The 17,809-nt window shown below is 40.7% G+C and overlaps 1 protein-coding gene across 1 annotated transcript in view; it reads right to left on the bottom strand.

Moving 5' to 3' along the window:
• The window catches only part of SPAG17 (sperm associated antigen 17), a 235,476-nt gene that overhangs the window by 152,214 nt on the left and 65,453 nt on the right, over window positions 1-17,809 (bottom strand). Inside the window, exons 5-7 of the mRNA XM_043875734.1 lie at window positions 8,565-8,751; window positions 6,865-7,059; window positions 4,816-4,997 (exon numbers count right to left, since the gene is read on the bottom strand). Coding sequence (XP_043731669.1) covers window positions 4,816-4,997; window positions 6,865-7,059; window positions 8,565-8,751 — 564 coding nt within the window. The remainder of the gene's footprint in view (window positions 1-4,815; window positions 4,998-6,864; window positions 7,060-8,564; window positions 8,752-17,809) is intronic.

Genomic DNA, 17,809 nt, shown 5'->3' with positions numbered 1-17,809 from the left:
CCCTTCCCCAGCTGGTCCCCAAACCATTGAACCCTTCTGGCCCTTCACCACAATGCAGACTGTTCCCTTTGGAGGGCCTCTGGCTGCCTAGTATTGTAAGAGTCTGATTAATGCTTCAACAAGGTGGAAAATGCCATATTCATTCATTTCAGCAGAGAGGCCTATTTTCTAGGCATCTCCATTCCTGAAGCAACTCATGAGATAGGTAATTCCCACATCCTCAGCCCAAGGCAAGCTGGGGCTGAGCTCTTGCTCGGCCACACAAGAATTGCAATGGAAATCTCCCACGCTCTCCACACAAGCAGACTGCAGTGTGTGCGCCATCAGGATTTCTTCCTCTCCTCACTGTGCTACCCGTAGGGAGAAAACCCTAGGAGATCCTGATAGACCAGTACTCCATGATAGCTACAAGTTTTATGGTCTGGCAAGCAGGTCATAGATCAGATATCTCTATTACCTTGGCTTTCATTTCCAGAAGTGGAAAAGCACAGTTATCATTAAGTCTGCTTGAAAGCAAAGGAGGATTAGATAGGCTCCTCCTGTGTTCAAGCTGAAGTGCTAAGGTCGGGTGAGAAAGCTCCTAGCGGGGCCAGTGACTCAGCCTGGCAGGAGTCCAGAGACAAGCCAGCTTTGCACATCCTTACAGCACACCTTAGTCTGGGCTTCATGGGTCCCCTCCAGGGCTGAGAATTCCTCAGTAAAACTTCAACCTGATATTCTCTGCCCACATTCTGGCACAGAAACATATTTTTGCATGCCTGTATTTATAAAAAATAGAGTAAAAGCTTCTGGTCAATTATCCCTTAGCTTAACTAGCTAATTTCTTTTTAAATCAAACAGCAAATCACATGCTAAAAGCCAGAAAATTATTTCAGCAACCCAGGGCTTAACTTGAGATGTTGCAGATGTCGTTCATAGGCAGTTAGCACTTCTTGATGGGCATTTATTTGATGTAAAGCTTTCGTTACCTGGGTTCAGCAGAAATACAGCCTGCTTGTTTGCAGCCAAAGGTACTAATGCTTTCCTTCTTCCAGAGAGAAAGACGACTACTTGGCTGGCTCCTGGCTTGGATGTGAGGCCATTATCAACTTACAGATAGAGCTGAGAGTGGAATACTGTCTATCTACAGTATGTATGTAGGCTACTTATATTAGAAATAGGTTTATTACTTCTATATTTTTCAAGTGATCCTAAGTTTACAATGAATTTTGATTTTCAGTATTAAACCCAAAGGTCTTTTCTTCTGAAACCCAACTCTGTTACTGAACTGCTTTTAAGGCTTTCTTTGTCCATCATTATTTGTGCTGGGTTGCTCACTCACAAACTGGACCTTGCAAAGGTATGCCTTGGCTCTAAAAGTCTGCTGCAGTTGGACCCAGATCATGGCTCTGGCATGAAGCTGATGTTCAATAAATACTTGCAAAGTGGCTGATAGAAGATTGGTATGTCCACTCAGGCAGCACAGTTGATTGATCTCATTTCCTCATTTACCTTCCTCATTTACCTCATGGCCCAACTCTAGACATTAATCTTCTACTTCTGAAGTCAGGAGTATATATGCATAAGGAGCAGTGTGTTAATGTCTTAGTCATGTCCAACTCTTTGCTACCCCACGGACTGTAGCCTGCCAAACTCCTCTGTCCATGGAATTCTCCAGGCCAGAATACTGGAGTCTGTAGCCATTCCTTTTCTTCACAGGATCTTCCTGAACCAGGGATTGAACCTGCGTCTCCTGCATTGCAGGCAGATTCTTTACTGTCTGGACCACCAGGAAAGTCCCAACAGTATTTCAAACTGATATTACTTTTTCAACATGAAAGTTCTTAACTTTAATTGCCATTTAAACTCTTCCACTCTATATTTTTAAAAAGGAAAATATAGCCACATTCACTTTCTTTAAAAATGGAGTGATTAGGGACCTTCCTGGCAGTCCAATGGTTAAGATTCTGCACTTCCACTGCAGCAGATACCAGTTCGATCCTGGGTTTGGGAATGAAGATTCCATGTGCCACATGGTGTGGCCAAAAAAAATAATAAAAAACTATTTTTAAAATGGAGTGATTAAAATCTAATGAACAGAAAGCTTTTAATACTGGCATAGGAAACAGGATGCTGTGAATGGTGCTGAGTTTTTTGGAGTTGCAACTGTGTGTCTTGATGTTCACATCTATGTACTGAGGATGCAATGGAATGTCTTCTACCTTGAGCTCAATGCACATTAGCTCCTCTCAGCCTCTGCCTGGGGAGGACATAAGACATACAGAAGGGAGCCCTAGTTAGAGCAGGAGCAAAATGTTCTTGGTTTGAGGCTGCCTTAGAAGACTCTTTGTATTGCCTCCCCTTAATTATGATTCATCTTCCCCGATGGCTCAGCAGGTAAAGAATCTGCCTGCAAAGCATGAGACACAGGATATGTAAGTTCAGTTCCTGGGTCAGGAAAAATCTCTGGGAGAAGGAAATGGCAACCCACTCCAGTATTCTTGCCTGGGAAATCCCATGGACAGAGGATTCAAGACCTATATGGCTGGGATCTCCTGTGCTCTATTAAATCAAAATTGCATATAAGTTCTTTCGAAGGTATGTGGCCAAAACTTGGCCCAAATGAGAGGAGGAAATGTTTCCACAAAACTTAAATTTGTGGATGTGAGTTTTCAAGTTAGGATAAATTTTTAAATTCTTGGAAGAAGAGCTGGTTTATCATCAAGATAGAGTAGACAGCTGACTTTGAGATGATGTTTCAGGATCCCAGGGCTATAGCCTCTTTCCCATTTGCTGGGCATAATCTAGAACTCCAAGAAAACAGGATGGAGTAGTCACAGTATGACAGTGCCTGGAATGCCAGTGTCTCTGGGATAGAGAAACATGGCCCGACTTAACATGGAGTAGTAAAGGACAGGTGGACTCTTTTCTGAGCTCCGGTTTAGGAGGTAGGGTAGTGAAAGACAAAGCAGGACAGAGGAAGATATCTAGATGAAGGGATGGGGTGATGCAAAGCAGAGGGATTTCACAATAACCAGCTTTGCCTTCAGACACAGATTTTCTATGTTCAGCTTTGTTTCCATGTATCTTAGTGATGGTGAAAGTCACTTAGTTGTGTCTGACTCTTTGCGACCCCATGGACTGTCGTCTGCCAGGCTCATCTGTCCATGGGATTCTCCAGGCCAGAATACTGGAGTGGGTAGCCATTCCCTTCTCCAGGGATCTTCCCATCAAGGCTAGTATTTATTCTTACTACTGCCAAGGTAGACTTCCCTGATGGTTCAGTGGTAAAGAATCTGCCTACCAATGCAGGGGACATGGGAGATGCGGGTTTGATCCCTAGGTCAGGAAGGTCCCCTGAAGAAGGAAATGGCAACCCACTTTAGTATTTTTGCATGGGAAATCCTATGGACAGAAGAGCCTGGTAGGCTACAGTCCATGGAGTTGCAAAGAGTTGGACACAACTTAGTGACTAAACAACAATAACAATAGTTGCCAACAGTATGAGACTTAAGTGTTCTGTTTCTACATGGTAACATCTAATACCTTATGTTGACAATCTTTGTCACTCAACCTGATGTATCCACTGCTACTTATTCAAATCCTGTCTGTCCTTCAAGGTTCAAATCTAGGCTTCCCTCCTCAGTGTTTTCACGTAATTCACCCAGTGCCCATCCATCTCAAGGTAACAGAAGCAGGGATTCTCATGGTGAGAACTGCCCATGTGGCAACCCATGGTCACGAGCAGCCTACCCTTTGGCTCAGAAACTCCAGGATTTGATGTCATTCTTTTCCTTTTAGATGGTCAGGTTTGCATTTTGTTTGTTTGGGAGCTACCCACAGTCACTGTCCACAGACAGTCATCCTCCCCTTCCATCCTGTTTCTCCCAGCTTCCTTCAGGACACACTTGATGTGGTCCTTCTCCAGGACTCTGCTTTCAGTTCAAGTCCTTTCAATACTGACATATATTACCCTGTAAGGGATTCAATACTCCTGGTTCCCTGTTTGTTGGGACAGGTGGTCAGCTAGAAGAGACCTGAGACGTCTCTTCTTTTATAACAGGAATGTCTGGATACGGATATCTTCCCCAACATCTGTGATAAGTAGTTGCTCAACATTCTTTTTTAAAACACCCTCATATATACAGATTTTGTTACTTTTCAGAGCATCCTAATTCTTCTTTTTCTGAATTAGTAAAAAACAATAGTGTTTCATATAACAGAGCACGTAGATGTGTGGCATCTTGAACACTGCTTCTCTGTTTCATGATTTTGGTCTTGCCTTTCTGCAAGTACCTCAATAGCAGGGGGCCAATAAATACACTCAGGAAATGCCTGCTAATTGCTGGCTTGGGGTCAAGTCATTCTATTAAGATAAACCTTGTCAGGCAAATAAATTAAAAATACAATTTTGGCAATAAAAGCAAGGACCTAGAAGAACAATGTTTTGAACTAATGTATAAAAAAGAAAGACAATGTAATTCAACAAACTGTAAAATTTAGTATTTTCATAATGTATATATATTAAGACTCTGCTGCCTAGAACCTTAAGGTATGAAGCAAACCCACATGTCACCAAATAAAATAATTACCATGCTTTATCTTCATCTACATCTTATTCTTTTGACATTAATTCATACATTAAAAGTTAAAGTATCAGGCTATAGCCATTATCAGACATTCAATGTGCCCACTGTCTTAAAGATAAACCAGCCTAGCACAAATCCTTCTCTATAGACAGTGATCAATAAATATCTGTGGAATGAACGGATGGGGCAAATGGAAGCACAGTGTCACATGTTCAAACTAGTCAGTCTCACTAATGCATGTACTAACCAACATCTCGCTGTCTGACCAATCAGAAGGAAACTTGTCAGCCTTGACCGTGTATTCAAGCCGAGCGACATCAAAGAGGTTTGTTTCTGGTTTCTGGTTATTCAGGATCGGTTCCAAGTACCTCCAGAAGATTTCAAGTTCTTTTATGCCATTCTCTTTCTTCAGTTTTTCAGCTTCTATTTCTAATGAGAGCAACATGTTTATACTGCAAAATGAGAGTGCTGAATTTCATCCCACTTACAGTGCTTGCGGTGAGTCATATACATTGCCCAATGTCTGTTCAGTACCAGAAAATACAAATAAAGGTAATTTTGAGAAGTGTTTGGACCTGGACTATATAATTAAACATCAGAGGATTTTACTTCTGAAATTATTATTAAAGATGAGCTTTTCCAACCCCTTTATTTTATAGTTGAAGCCTAGAAAGATAATAATAAGGTCACACATTTTGGGAGCTAACTATGGCCAATATTTCCATCACTTCTATGCTGTATCTGTAGAGGAGCAATTTTCCTGCCAAACCACTTTTTGACCATTTTAGCATTTGTTTGATGCATAACTGCAGTTGATCCAGTTTTCCTTCCTGCGTGGCTAAAAACACACTGGATCCATGATTTCTGCTCCAGTTAACTTTAGGCCACATTGAAATAGCTACTAGCTTCTCTGGGCATTTGTACTCTGACTGTAAAATAACAACAGTTTTCCATAAAGTTACACTTGAAAATTTGTCTGACATGTTTTGTTTTTTTCCATCTACAACTAAATAGGTCCTACTACTAAGATCTCATTATTCTAAAGTCTCTCTTTCTGTGATTTTATTTTTATATATTAAATATTTTTTAATAGAAAAACTATGGAACTTATGGTTTTCTCTGGTGGTTCAGATGGTAAAAAATCTACCTGTAATGCAGGAGACCTGGATTCTATCCCTGGGTAAGGAAGATCTCCTGGAGAAGGGAATGGCTACCCACTCCAGTATTCTTGCCTGGAGAATTCCATGAGCAGAGGAGTCAGCATTTTCTCACTGGCTTCAACAATAATTATTTAATGTTACAACTAGCCTTTGAGACAGGAGTAGCTGGATTTGAATCCTGACTCTTTTATTTAATAGCTGCCCCTAGACTGAAAGTCATTTCCTGTAAAATGGAAATAATAAAACATACTTCCAAGGGTTGTCATGGAAACTACATGAATCAACACACTTAAAGCCCTCAGCATTAAGCCAAGTTCCAAGGCCTATGCCCAATAAATGGTAGCTATTATTATTATCAAGGTTAGCTATTTCTAACCTGGAATGGCAAACTTTAAAATGTCATGTTATAGAAATTGGGATGTGGTTGTGTAGGTTACAAAATCCTGTGCAAAAAATATGACTAATAAATAACAAAAAGGTGAAATAGCATACGGCAAAAAGAGCATGAACTTCCAGGTCACAGAGGCTTATGCTGAATCCTAATTCTAGTACCCACACAGTAGAGTTTTGTTCCCTTCCCATAGAGGGAGTCGGGTTCAATTCCCTTAGAGGAAGACCCTGAGGCTCAGGATAGCTGAACAGCAGTGTAGGTGGGGCTTCATCCTATAGCTTCCTGGTCCAAGGCCCGGAATAAAAGCGCCCCTTCTGATTTGTCACAATAAGCCAGTAGCAAAGCCAAGCAAGAATCCAAAGTGATGACCTCCCCCCCCCCCCCCCCGCCCCGTCCCCAGGGCCATTTGGTGACTGTGGCTGCTGGCAGAAATGATTCTCCACAGTTGATCCACCCAGCGCATGCTTTAGGTAAAAGTTACATATCAAAATTCCTGAGAAATGGAGTTGGATAACCAACTCTATGTTCTCTGTGGCTGGCAGGGATAGAAACAAAGGGTATGATTTGAATTTGCAAAATTTACAACACCTGGCTCGTGCAAGCAGCATAAACAGCAAATCAGTCTCAAAAGGATTTAATAATGTATGTATCGTAGGACTATGTTTTGGACAGAAAGTTGTATTTGTTCTTTAAGGACAGTGGGTAATATTGAAGGATTCGGTAAGTTGCTTAGCAGACTGCATACCTTCTGGCTGAAGAAAACTTTCCTGCTGTTGGCTAACTGCTGCCAGGTGCGTCTGCAGAGGTTCATAATTCTCTGAAGATATTTTAATCACGCTGCTTATGGGAATGCCAAGCTCCGTCATGATCGCTAATAGCTGAGGATTGTTGAAGCCCACGACTATAAAATAATGCTGGGCACCGTCATCTGGCTCATCGTCTGTTCAAAACATACCGTAGAGAAGAGCAGCCATCATTTTAAAAGAGAACAGGTTGCACGCAGCCAGTTCAATGGCTCCATACATTATGCATGCGTTTATCATCCCCGGGGCTTGCCAAGAGGAGTGGGGTTGGCTGGAATGCAGTCCTGTTGACTGGTTTTCATTATTGTCCTTCCAGTAAGAAGGCTGTGGCCATTTTTACAAAATATTAAATCACTGTTGCAAATGAGACAAAGGTATAACAGAAAGACAAACATACAGAGGGCCTGTCGTCATGGAAAATGTGTTTGGGTTTTCATGGAAAAAAAAAAAAGCCTAGGTTGTAATTTTTCTTGGTTCTAATCTCTTGAGCAACATCTGGCTTTACTCCTGAATTACGAGTAGCTGAAGCTTTGTGATATTTTATAAGTAGAGGTGTTTACAGGAGAGGGAAATATTGAATATGAACATACTCCCTACCAAAGCATTCTGTGTGTTTATGTCAATAGGTGTGGATGCAGAGTATGGGTTATGTAGCAACAATATTATTTATTGCATTCAATTTTAAAATACATATTGTGCACATTCCTAAAATTTTTCTCCTTGACTTTATCCTGGCTACATTGTTCTATTAGTGTTAGAACATGAATTTACATTAGAATGTTAGATTCTGAGGGGTGAGGAAAAGTGTCATACTTTGATATGAGTATTAGATGGTACATGGAAACATTACATCTCACGATGGTTCATTAAGATCAACTTAAAAATAGAGCAACAGATGCACAAACTTTCGATCTTCAAGTAGTGATTTTTCTTCAGTTACTAAAACAAATCAGTATTGATGCTGCCCATGAAATCCATAATATAATTGCTCCTAAGTAAGTAGGTTTAGAGCAGAGATGTATTATGGGAGTCAAATTGGTAAAGAATGTGAAGACCTGCCATCTCATTTAAATACAATGTGCATAACAACAGTAGCTCCATTTAGATTCATGGGAAGGGAGAAATAACTCATAGCTGTCTAAGGTGAATAGTTTTTATATAGACAATCTAAATGAAAGAAAATTCTGGTTGCTCTATCTAGGACAAACAGATAGTAGGAGAAGTTGAGGTCAGGAAGCTATATGCTCTACTTGAGTCACAAATTAACTGCTCTGATTTTATTGGTATTGTATTTCATTTGTGACAATAATTACTTTTTGCTTTGCCTTACAAGTGTCTCTGACTTTCTCAAAATGTTCCCAAATAGACACTAAGCTGCTTGGTAGCACAATCAGCCTGTGACTTCATCTTTTATTTTCACTGTGAAAATATGCCTATAGCATGACACATGCTAAAGAAATACTGGCTGAAAACATAAATGAATTGCAAGTAGAAATATTTTTCCACCAAGGTGTCATGGGGAGCATGGGATTTATGGTTTTAAAAAAAGGGGAAAGCCTGGGGAAGATTAAGCATAGTGATTGGAATGGTTTCTCAAGTTCATAGGTCATAAGGCAAGAAGTGAAAGGAGCATCTCACTGACCAATGTATTGCTTGGTGTCATCCTCTTCTCCCCTCCTCACTAACTGGGTGGTCTTTTTCACGGCAATGTTTGCCTCTGGCTGGTCCTTTCCCTTGCCTTTGGCAACCTTGGCAGATGGGGACTTCTTCTCCTTGGGAGATTTTGCTTTCACTTTATCCTTTTCTATCTTAAATCTGTCTTCTATGACCTGGAAAGACAGAACACTTTTCATTAAACCATACAGTGAGCAGGCAATGGATTTTCTACTATCAGGTAAATTAATGCTTTATTTCATGCAATCACTCCTTTACTCATTTATTCATTCTTCAAGCCAGGAGAGTGAAGATTTCAGATTGAGTCTAAGCTGTGAGAAGGTACATCAATTCACCAAGAAGGGTGAATGCTAAGAGATTGTCATACACACATCCCTCTTGAAGGGAATTCGCCTTAAAGGAGCCACACTTGGCCTAATGAACAACCAACTGAGGTTGTTGCTGGTGGATCCTGAATACATTGTGATGGCAGGGACTTAGGTTTATCATGTTAACTAACCTGGGGGTCTCTATTTTTGTCTTACAGACATGTGGGGTTGCTAACAAAACAAAAATTTTAAATAAAAAGGGAAACAGAAAGTGCTTTTTTTTTCCCCTAGAATCTCCATGATAGTGTTTCCAGGTTTAAGTAGTGTGTCAACCACTTTTAAGTGTTAAAGGATTCTATTGAGAACCGAGCACTAACAAACTATTTTTGGTATAATGCCACTTAAAAAATGTGTAGATGGGATCAATGGTTGCTATCTGATATGTTCAAAGAGCTCAATATAACACTTCGGTTGGCAATGCCAATTCTTTATACACTGCTCTGGGGCATGCTGAGATTGTCACATACCAACTAAAGACCTAACTTTTTTTTTAAACCATTTTTTCTCTCCAAACGATTGCCAAAACCTCTGTACATTATTTCATAATGTAATTACAATTTTCATTGATGTGTTATAAATACAAATAGACTGAGTTCATTGAAATGATGTGGTAGTACTGGATAATATAGAAGACCCAGAATATGCTTATGTTATTTACTTTTCCCATGTTCTTTTTTTTTTCTTTTTTCCATTCTCCTCTATTTCATAGGACATAAACATAACTAAACAAAATACTGTAGCAACACTGGGGGCTCTGTGTTTTCCTGAGTTCTTAAAAGCAAAATTGAAGAACTCTGTTCTAAGACAGTAGAGATAAGGAGAGGAGAAGCTATACTGCTTTGGAATCCAGCTAACAAAACTTGGCACAGGAAGGGAAAGGGGTGTCTGCCTCGTCCACATGGCTTCTGGATGCTGATGGCTCCAGAGAACCTGGTTTAGCTGTAGCTCCCGGAGGACGTGCCAGAAGTGCCCACGGACTCTCCACACATGCCTGTCACCTGTGGTGCTCAGCTCAGTTCAGTTCAGTCACTCAGTTGTGTCTGACTCTCTGTGACCCCATGGACTGCAGCATGCCACGCCTCCCTGTCCACCACCAACTCCCGGAGTTTATTCAAACTCATGTCCATTGAGTCAGTGATGCCATCCAACTATCTCATCTTCTGTTGTCCCCCTTTCCTCCTGCATTTAATTGTTCCCAGCATCAGGGTCTTTTCAAATGAGTCAGCTCTTCGCATCAGGTGGCCAAAGTATTGGAATTTCAGCTTCAGCATCAGTCCTTCCAATGAACACCCAGCACTGATCTCCTTTACGATGGACTGGTTGGATCTCCTTTATGATGGACTGGTTGGATCTCCTTGCAGCCCAAGAGACTCTCAAGAGTCTTCTCCAACACCACAGTTCAAAAGCATCAATTCTTCTGTGCTCAGATTTCTTTATAGTCCAACTCTCACATTCGTACATGACTACTGGAAAAATCATAGCTTTGACTAGTCAGGCCTTTGTTGGCAAAGTAATGTCTTTGCTTTTTAATATGCTGCCTAGGTTGGTCATAACTTTTCTTCCAAGGAGCAAGCATCTTTTAATTTCATGGCTGTAGTCACCATCTGCAGTGATTTTGGAGCCCAAGAAAATAAAGTCTGACACTGCTTCCACTGTTTCCCCATCTATTTGCCATGAAGTGATGGAACCAAATGCCATGATCTTAGTTTTCTGAATGTTGAGCTTTAAGCCAACTTTTTCACTCCCCTCTTTCACTTTCATAAAGAGGCTTTTTAGTTCCTCTTCACTTTCTGCCATAAGGGTGGTGTCATCTGCGTATCTGAGGTTATTAATATATCTCCCGGCAATCTTGATACCAGCTTGTACTTCATCCAGCCCAGCGTTTCTCATAATGTACTCTGCATATAAGTTAAATAAGCAGGGTGACAATACACAGCCTTGATGTACTCTTTTCCCTATTTGGAACCAGTGGTGCTAGTGGTGGGAAAGGCAACCTCCCCACCACCTGCTCCTGGGCACAGGGAAACGTCAGCGGAGGCTGTGGGTGTCACTAATAGCCTTGGAAAAGGCAGCAAGGCAAGCACAAGGGAAAGTACAGAGGTACGAAAAGCCTCTGCGTTTCCCTCTGCACCAGATACAAGGTGCTCTAGAAAATACGGCTGGGCTCTGCTCCCTTGAGTTTCCACTCTACTGGGGAAGAAAGGGGAAAAAAGCACATGAACAGAGAGATGTTCATGAATTTTATGAAGGATAAAACCTGATGTAGTAATAGACACACGGTTCACCACTCTCTAGTAAGCTGGTGCTGGAAGGCCTTTGAGGAAATGGCATTTGAGTGAGGACCTGAAGGATGAGGAGTCATCCATGTGAGAAGTGGGGAAAAGATGAATTGTATCTGCAAAGGCCCTGAGTCATAACGGAGATGAATGTGCTCAAAGGCTTGAAAGGAAGTAAGTATAGCAGGAGGAGAGTGGGCAAGGGAGAGAGTGGCCAGAATAAACAAGGGGTAGCAAAGCATGGGTCAGGTCATCCAGGGTTTTGGAGTAGGGGATTCAGATATTTACATCTTATTAAAAATGCAATGGACAGACCATAAATGTTTTAAATGGAGGCTTACTGTGAAGTTGCCACATAGGAAAGCAGGAGACCAGTAAGTAAATTCTAGAAATAGTCCAGATAACACTTAATGGTAACTCAGATTAAGGTGTTGGCAGAGTAGAGCAAAGAGGATGATTTAAGATCTGTTGTGAAAGTTGAAACTACACGGTGAAAGATTAGAGATGAGGAGTGAAGGAGGAGGCAACAACAAAGATAATGCCTTGGATTTATCACTGCAGATGGTGACTGAAGCCATGAAATTAAAAGACGCTTACTCCTTGGAAGGAGAGTTATGACCAACCTGTATAGCATATTAAAAAGCAGAGACATTACTTTGCCAACAAAGGTCCGTCTGGTCAAGGCTATGGTTTTTCCCGTGGTCATGTATGGATGTGACAGTTGGACTGTGAAGAAAGCTGAGCGCTGAAGAATTGATGCTTTTGAACTGTGGTGTTGGAGAAGACTCTTGAGAGTCCCTTGGACTGCAAGGAGATCCAACCAGTCCATCGTAAAGGAGATCAGTCCTGGGTGTTCATTGGAAGGACTGATGCTGAAGCTGAAACTCCAGTACTTTGGCCACCACATGCAAAGAGTTGACTCATTGGAAAAGACCCTGATGCTGGGAGGGATTGGGGGCAGGAGGAGAAGGGGATGACAGAGGGCGAGATGGCTGGATGGCATCACCGACTTGATGGACATGTGTTTGAGTAAACTCTGGGAGTTGGTGATGGATAGGGAGGCCTGGCGTGCTGTGATTCGTGGGGTTGCAGAGAGTCGGACATGACTGAGCGACTGAACTGAACTGAACTGAACTGAACAGGGTGTTTGATGGTGCCACTCACAGAGACAGAAGTGTTGGGATGGGAAATTGCTTTTAGTTAAGGTGGGCAGACTATTCAGAAGGATCTTGTTAAATCTGAGATGCTCCTGAGATGACAAGGAAACAGTTAAATACAATTGTTCTCTTCCCAGAAGAAAAAAGATTTAACTGGAGTTACAAGTTCAGGTGTGGGTAACATAGAGATAGTATTTAACGGCATGGGAAGAGATAAGACTCTCGGGGAAAGAGTTCTCAAGAAATTTGAGAAGTGAAGCTGGGGTCATGCTGGAAACTCCAATACTTATCAGTTGGGTATAAGAGGAGATGTTGGCAAAAGATAGAAATGACTTAAAAAGTAGGCAAAAGTACAGAGTGTGCAGCTAGAGAACCAAGGAACCGAAAAGTATGGGTGGTTACATGTGACATCATGGGAGCAGCCTTGGCGGAGTGTGGAGGCAACGAATAGGGAGGCAGGAATAGTAGAGTGACCCCTTGTGTAGACAACTATCTCAAGAACTTTCCTATTGTGAGCACTATTCACAATAGCCAAGACATGGAAACAATCTGAATGTCCATCAACATATGAATGGATAAAGAAGATATGAGATATATATATATATATATATACACACACATACATATATATATACACACACAAATACATACATACACACGATGGAATATTACTCAGCCATATAAGAGAACAAAGCTATGCCATTGTAGCAACATGGAAGTACCCAGGGATTATCATACTACGTGAAGAAAATCAAACAGACAAGCCAAATACTATATGATATTACTTGTATGTGGAATCTAAAATATGACACAAATGAACTTATCTATGAAGCAGAAACAGACTCACAGACATAGAGGATAGACTTGTGGTTGCCAAGGGAGAGGGGATTAGGGTAGGGATTGAGTAGGAGGTTGGGGTTAGCAGATGTAAACTATTATATATAGAATGCATAAATAACAAGGTCCTACTGTATAGCACAGGGAACTATATTCAATATCCTATGATAAATCATCATGGAAAAGAATATTTTTAAATGCATATATATGTAAAACTGAATCAATTTGCTGTATAGTAGACATTAACACAGCATTGTAAATCAACTATACTCCAAGAAAAAAGTAAAACTTAAAACTAATCTAAATGTATTAAAAAAAAGAAAAAGAAGAGAAAACCCTTAAAAAAGAAGTTAGCTTGTGAAGGGAAACTGGAGCTCTGAGATTGTTCAGTGGATGAGTGGGCAGAAGAGGAGTATAATATAAAGCTATGTGTGTATATATTAATGTGTATGTATATAAAATCAGGAGATGTTGTGTTTGCAGGCTGATGGAATGCTCCAGTAGAGAGGGAGACATTGAAGTCATCGGGGAGACTCCTTGAGGAAGCAAGATGGGATAAGATCAAGAGAACGTGTCAATAACTGGACTTTGATAGGAAGAAAGGCAATTTCTTGGTTTAATAAAAGGAGCAAAGATGGGATGGCTGGCTGGGTGTGGGTGCAAGGAAGAGAGAGGTCTTGATGTGCTGAGGGAATGTTTCAATGTTTTCAAGTGAAGGATGAGGCAAAGTTATCAACTCAGGATGGGCAGGTATGAGGTAGGAGGTTTCACTAGAGAAGATAATGTGAGTCATCTCAGAAAGTGGGGAAGAAAGCTCACTCTCTGCCAGTGTGGAGAGTTTATTGGAAGTTTTGAGACTGTTCATTTAAAATGAAACCAGAGCCCAGATCAGTGCCACTGAGTCCAATTAACTCAGAGGCGTTGGTAAAACTTGTGCAAGCAGGTGCTCTCCTAACCACGCCTCGGATCATGGTGAGTTCACTAGAGTGAAAAACTCCTGTGCAGCTCTGAGGTGGACAGCTAGCCTCATCACAGAAAAGCCCCAAGCTGGCCAACAAAATCCTCCAGAAACTTCTACAACCATCGTTTAAATAAACTCGCAGGGTGATCTTCAGAAAAGAAGAAACCGTTTTGGGTTAAATTATTCTAAAGCTCACCTTCATTTATTTCATCCACCTTTATACATGCATTAATATTCCATCATTCCAAAATCACTTTCTGAGTGTGGTGGCCATTTGTGTCTCAACAAGACAGTTGCTGTTGTTTAGTCACTAAGTTGTGTCCAACTCTTCTGCAACAAAATGGACTGTAGCCTGCCAGGTTCCTCTGTCCATGGGATTTCCCAGGCAAGAATGTGGAGTGGGTAGCCATTTCCTTCTCCAAGGCATCTTCCCGACCCAGGGATTGAACCCAAGTCTCCTGCATTACAGGTGGATTCTTTACCATCTGAGCCACCAGGCAATGTGTTCCCTTAGCAAGGCCAAACTTGATACCCTGGAGACAAGCATCTTTTAAACTAATTTCCATTAACAGTGAAATGACCAACACTGATCTCCCTCCTTTCACAAAAAAAAATTCTTCTAGATCCTAATTTACTTCTTTAAGGAACATTTGTAAATTATAAAAATAATCATAATTGAAAAATTAGAAAAATATTGAGGATTTACCAAAAAATTCACAGTTACACCATCCAGAGAAGATGGGTAAAGAAGCTATTAATGCCTTTCTTCAAATTATGTTTAGGCGTCATTTTAATGTAATCATTACTGTCACCTCTACACAAGCTCTGGATTTTCCATTTAACAATGATGTACCTTTAATTGATAAAATATCAAACAGTATTGCTATGTAAAATATTTCTCATAGTAACTCTATATACACTTTTCTGGTGTGCAGACACTAATTGGTAAAGAACAGAAGCAAGTGAAAACACCTGGGTCTTCTGAGGTGTCAGAGGCAGGCAGAGAAGTCCTTGGCACATTTCTGAACATGTTCTTTGCCCCATTAAGTCCCCACTGCTCCCCCGGGCTGACTCCAGTGGTGGTCTAATTGCTCCTCTCCTGTGTCCTGTCCGTATCTCCCTCCCTCCACACCTGAGCTGAACCAAGGCAGTCACTTTGTCCCTGTTTCTGAACAGTGATTGACTACTTGCCCCCTGGAAATCTACTTTGGTAAAAAAGTTCATCCTCTTCCACCAAGGCCTAATCATAGGAAAATCACCTCCTATCTATACCTTCCCTTTCCTTTTCTTCTCTTCATTCTGAATAAGCCCCTCCCGGCTATGGGGTTTATATCTTTGGATCTGAGGGCAGGAGTGGGGAGAAGTAAAGCAGGTTTGCTGAGCCCCCTCCTAAATCACAAGCTAAAACTTGTTTGCACCAACCTCTTCGGGCTTTCTTGCTTCTGAATAACATGACATGCATGTTCCTATTCTATGGTCAACTCCTTACAACTTAAAAAACTCAGAGGAAACCCTTGCCAATTTAAGACAAAAAATTTAGGAGGGGGTGTATTCAATAGCCCCTCTTTTTACAATGTGAGGGGAACAGAGGCTCCCCTACATATGAAGGGAGAATCAGGCTTGTTACAGAGTACATTTTCTTTAAAATGCAGTGGTTCCAAAAGGCATCTGGATGCCTCCTATGGCGAAAAGATCTTGGACAGGCACAGAGATCTCTTACCAGTTAAGCTACGTAGCAGATGCGGGGCTCTTGTCTTAGCAATAACCAAAAAAAAGTATTTGGGTCTCACATACTCAGCTGAATATTAAATGACACCCACCTAGAATCCTTAATCTTGTTATTCTCACTTTTTAAAGGTTAAAATACAAAATTCTCCCCCTTTGGAATTGGGCAGACTAGTTACTTGACACTTCAAAAGTATTTTAGACTATATTTTATTTCTAAACGATTTCTTAATGCCAAAATTCAAATACTTTTATGGGTATTCATTCTGTTGTTTTTCACAATAGAAGGGGGGGGGAAATGGTAAAAGTCAGTGGGACTGATGGTAAATATCTATACTTCATCTCGTGTGTGCGTGCTACACTGCTTTAGTTGTGTCCGATTTTTTGCGACCCTATGGACTGTAGCCCGCCAGGCTCCTCTGTCCACGGGATTCTCCAGGCAAGAATACTGGAGTGGGCTGCCATGCCTTCCTGCAGCAGATATTCCCGACCCAGGGATCAAACCCACGTCTCTTAGGTCTCCTGAATTGGCAGGTGGGTTTTACCACTAATGCCACCTGGAAATACTTCATCTTACTCTTATAGATAATAGCACATCTACATATTTGTGTATAATTTGTGTTCAATATATGTTCTATCATAAGATTCTAAAATAATACTATTAAGGATATAGATAAGAAAAGATGTCATAGAAGCTAAGTGACTCACTCCATTATCATGTGACTTCTGAAAAACAGGGTTTATCTTCAGAGTGCTACTCAATTCTCTTTCAAAACATTATTCTATGTATCTCATAAACAATCTATTGACCACAGATGATGAGAGGACAAAATGGACTGAAAGAAATGTATGGTGTCAAATAAGTTCAAAATAAAGAGATTAAACATATTAAAGAGATTTGTTTTCATGAAACTCTTCCATCTTTAAAAAGCTAATACAAAGTTAATTTGAACAGGGCATTATTTATGATTTCTTTTAATGGAGAACTGGGACTAAATGGTTCTAGAACCTACTCTGGAGACACAAGGTTGTGAGAACATTTGGTGGCTCAATTAATCCATATCTATTAACCGAGGCTGGGGCTACCCTGATAGCTCAGATGGTAAAGAATCTGCCTGCAATGCAGGAGACCTGAGTTCAATACCTGGGTTGGGAAGATTCCCTGGAGAAGCAAATGGCAACCCACTCCAGTATTATTGCCTGGGAAATCCCATGGACAGAGGAGTCTGGCAGGCTACAGTTCATTGGGTCACAACGAGTTGGACACAACTAAGCAACTAATATACACATGAACCTATACTAAGGAAATTATCCAAAATAAGAAGAATTTTATAAGATTGTTCATCATAACATTGTTTATTATGAAAGAATACAGAAATAATGGAGATGATGAACAATAAAGGAATTTTAAGTATGGTAGTCAATAGAATGTCACCTAGCCAATAACAATGGTAGGTGTGGATGCTGTGATAATAAGAAAAAATTATGGTATATTTTAATTGAAATAAAACTGGATTAAAAATCTTTTAAAATATTATAGCTGTGTAAAGAAACACATCCATAGAAAGATAGAAAGCAAATATACCAAAATGTTAACATTAGTTGTAATAGGGTTGTGGCATTATGAACATTTTGTTATTCCTTTTCTATACTTTCTATTTCTTTGCCCTCCCTGCATGCCTGCCAAACAGAAAATATAATGCATGGGATTGAGTCAGGACCTTGCTTTCCTAGAGAACTGCTGAGGTGTAGGAAAGGTAAGCCTACAAGTGTCCTGGGTTCACTTGACCAAATGATACAATCTAGAGATTGCACAAAGTCCTGGGGTGCCATAGTGCAATTCTTCACCCACAGAATCAGAACATAGCCATGTCTGTGTGTGGTGGTGG

This window comes from Cervus elaphus, chromosome 20, assembly GCF_910594005.1.
Source record: "Cervus elaphus chromosome 20, mCerEla1.1, whole genome shotgun sequence".
In the NCBI taxonomy this organism is placed as follows: Eukaryota; Metazoa; Chordata; class Mammalia; order Artiodactyla; family Cervidae; genus Cervus; species Cervus elaphus.
Note: the sequence above shows the minus strand (reverse complement) of the source record. Positions and strands in the feature narration are given on the sequence as shown.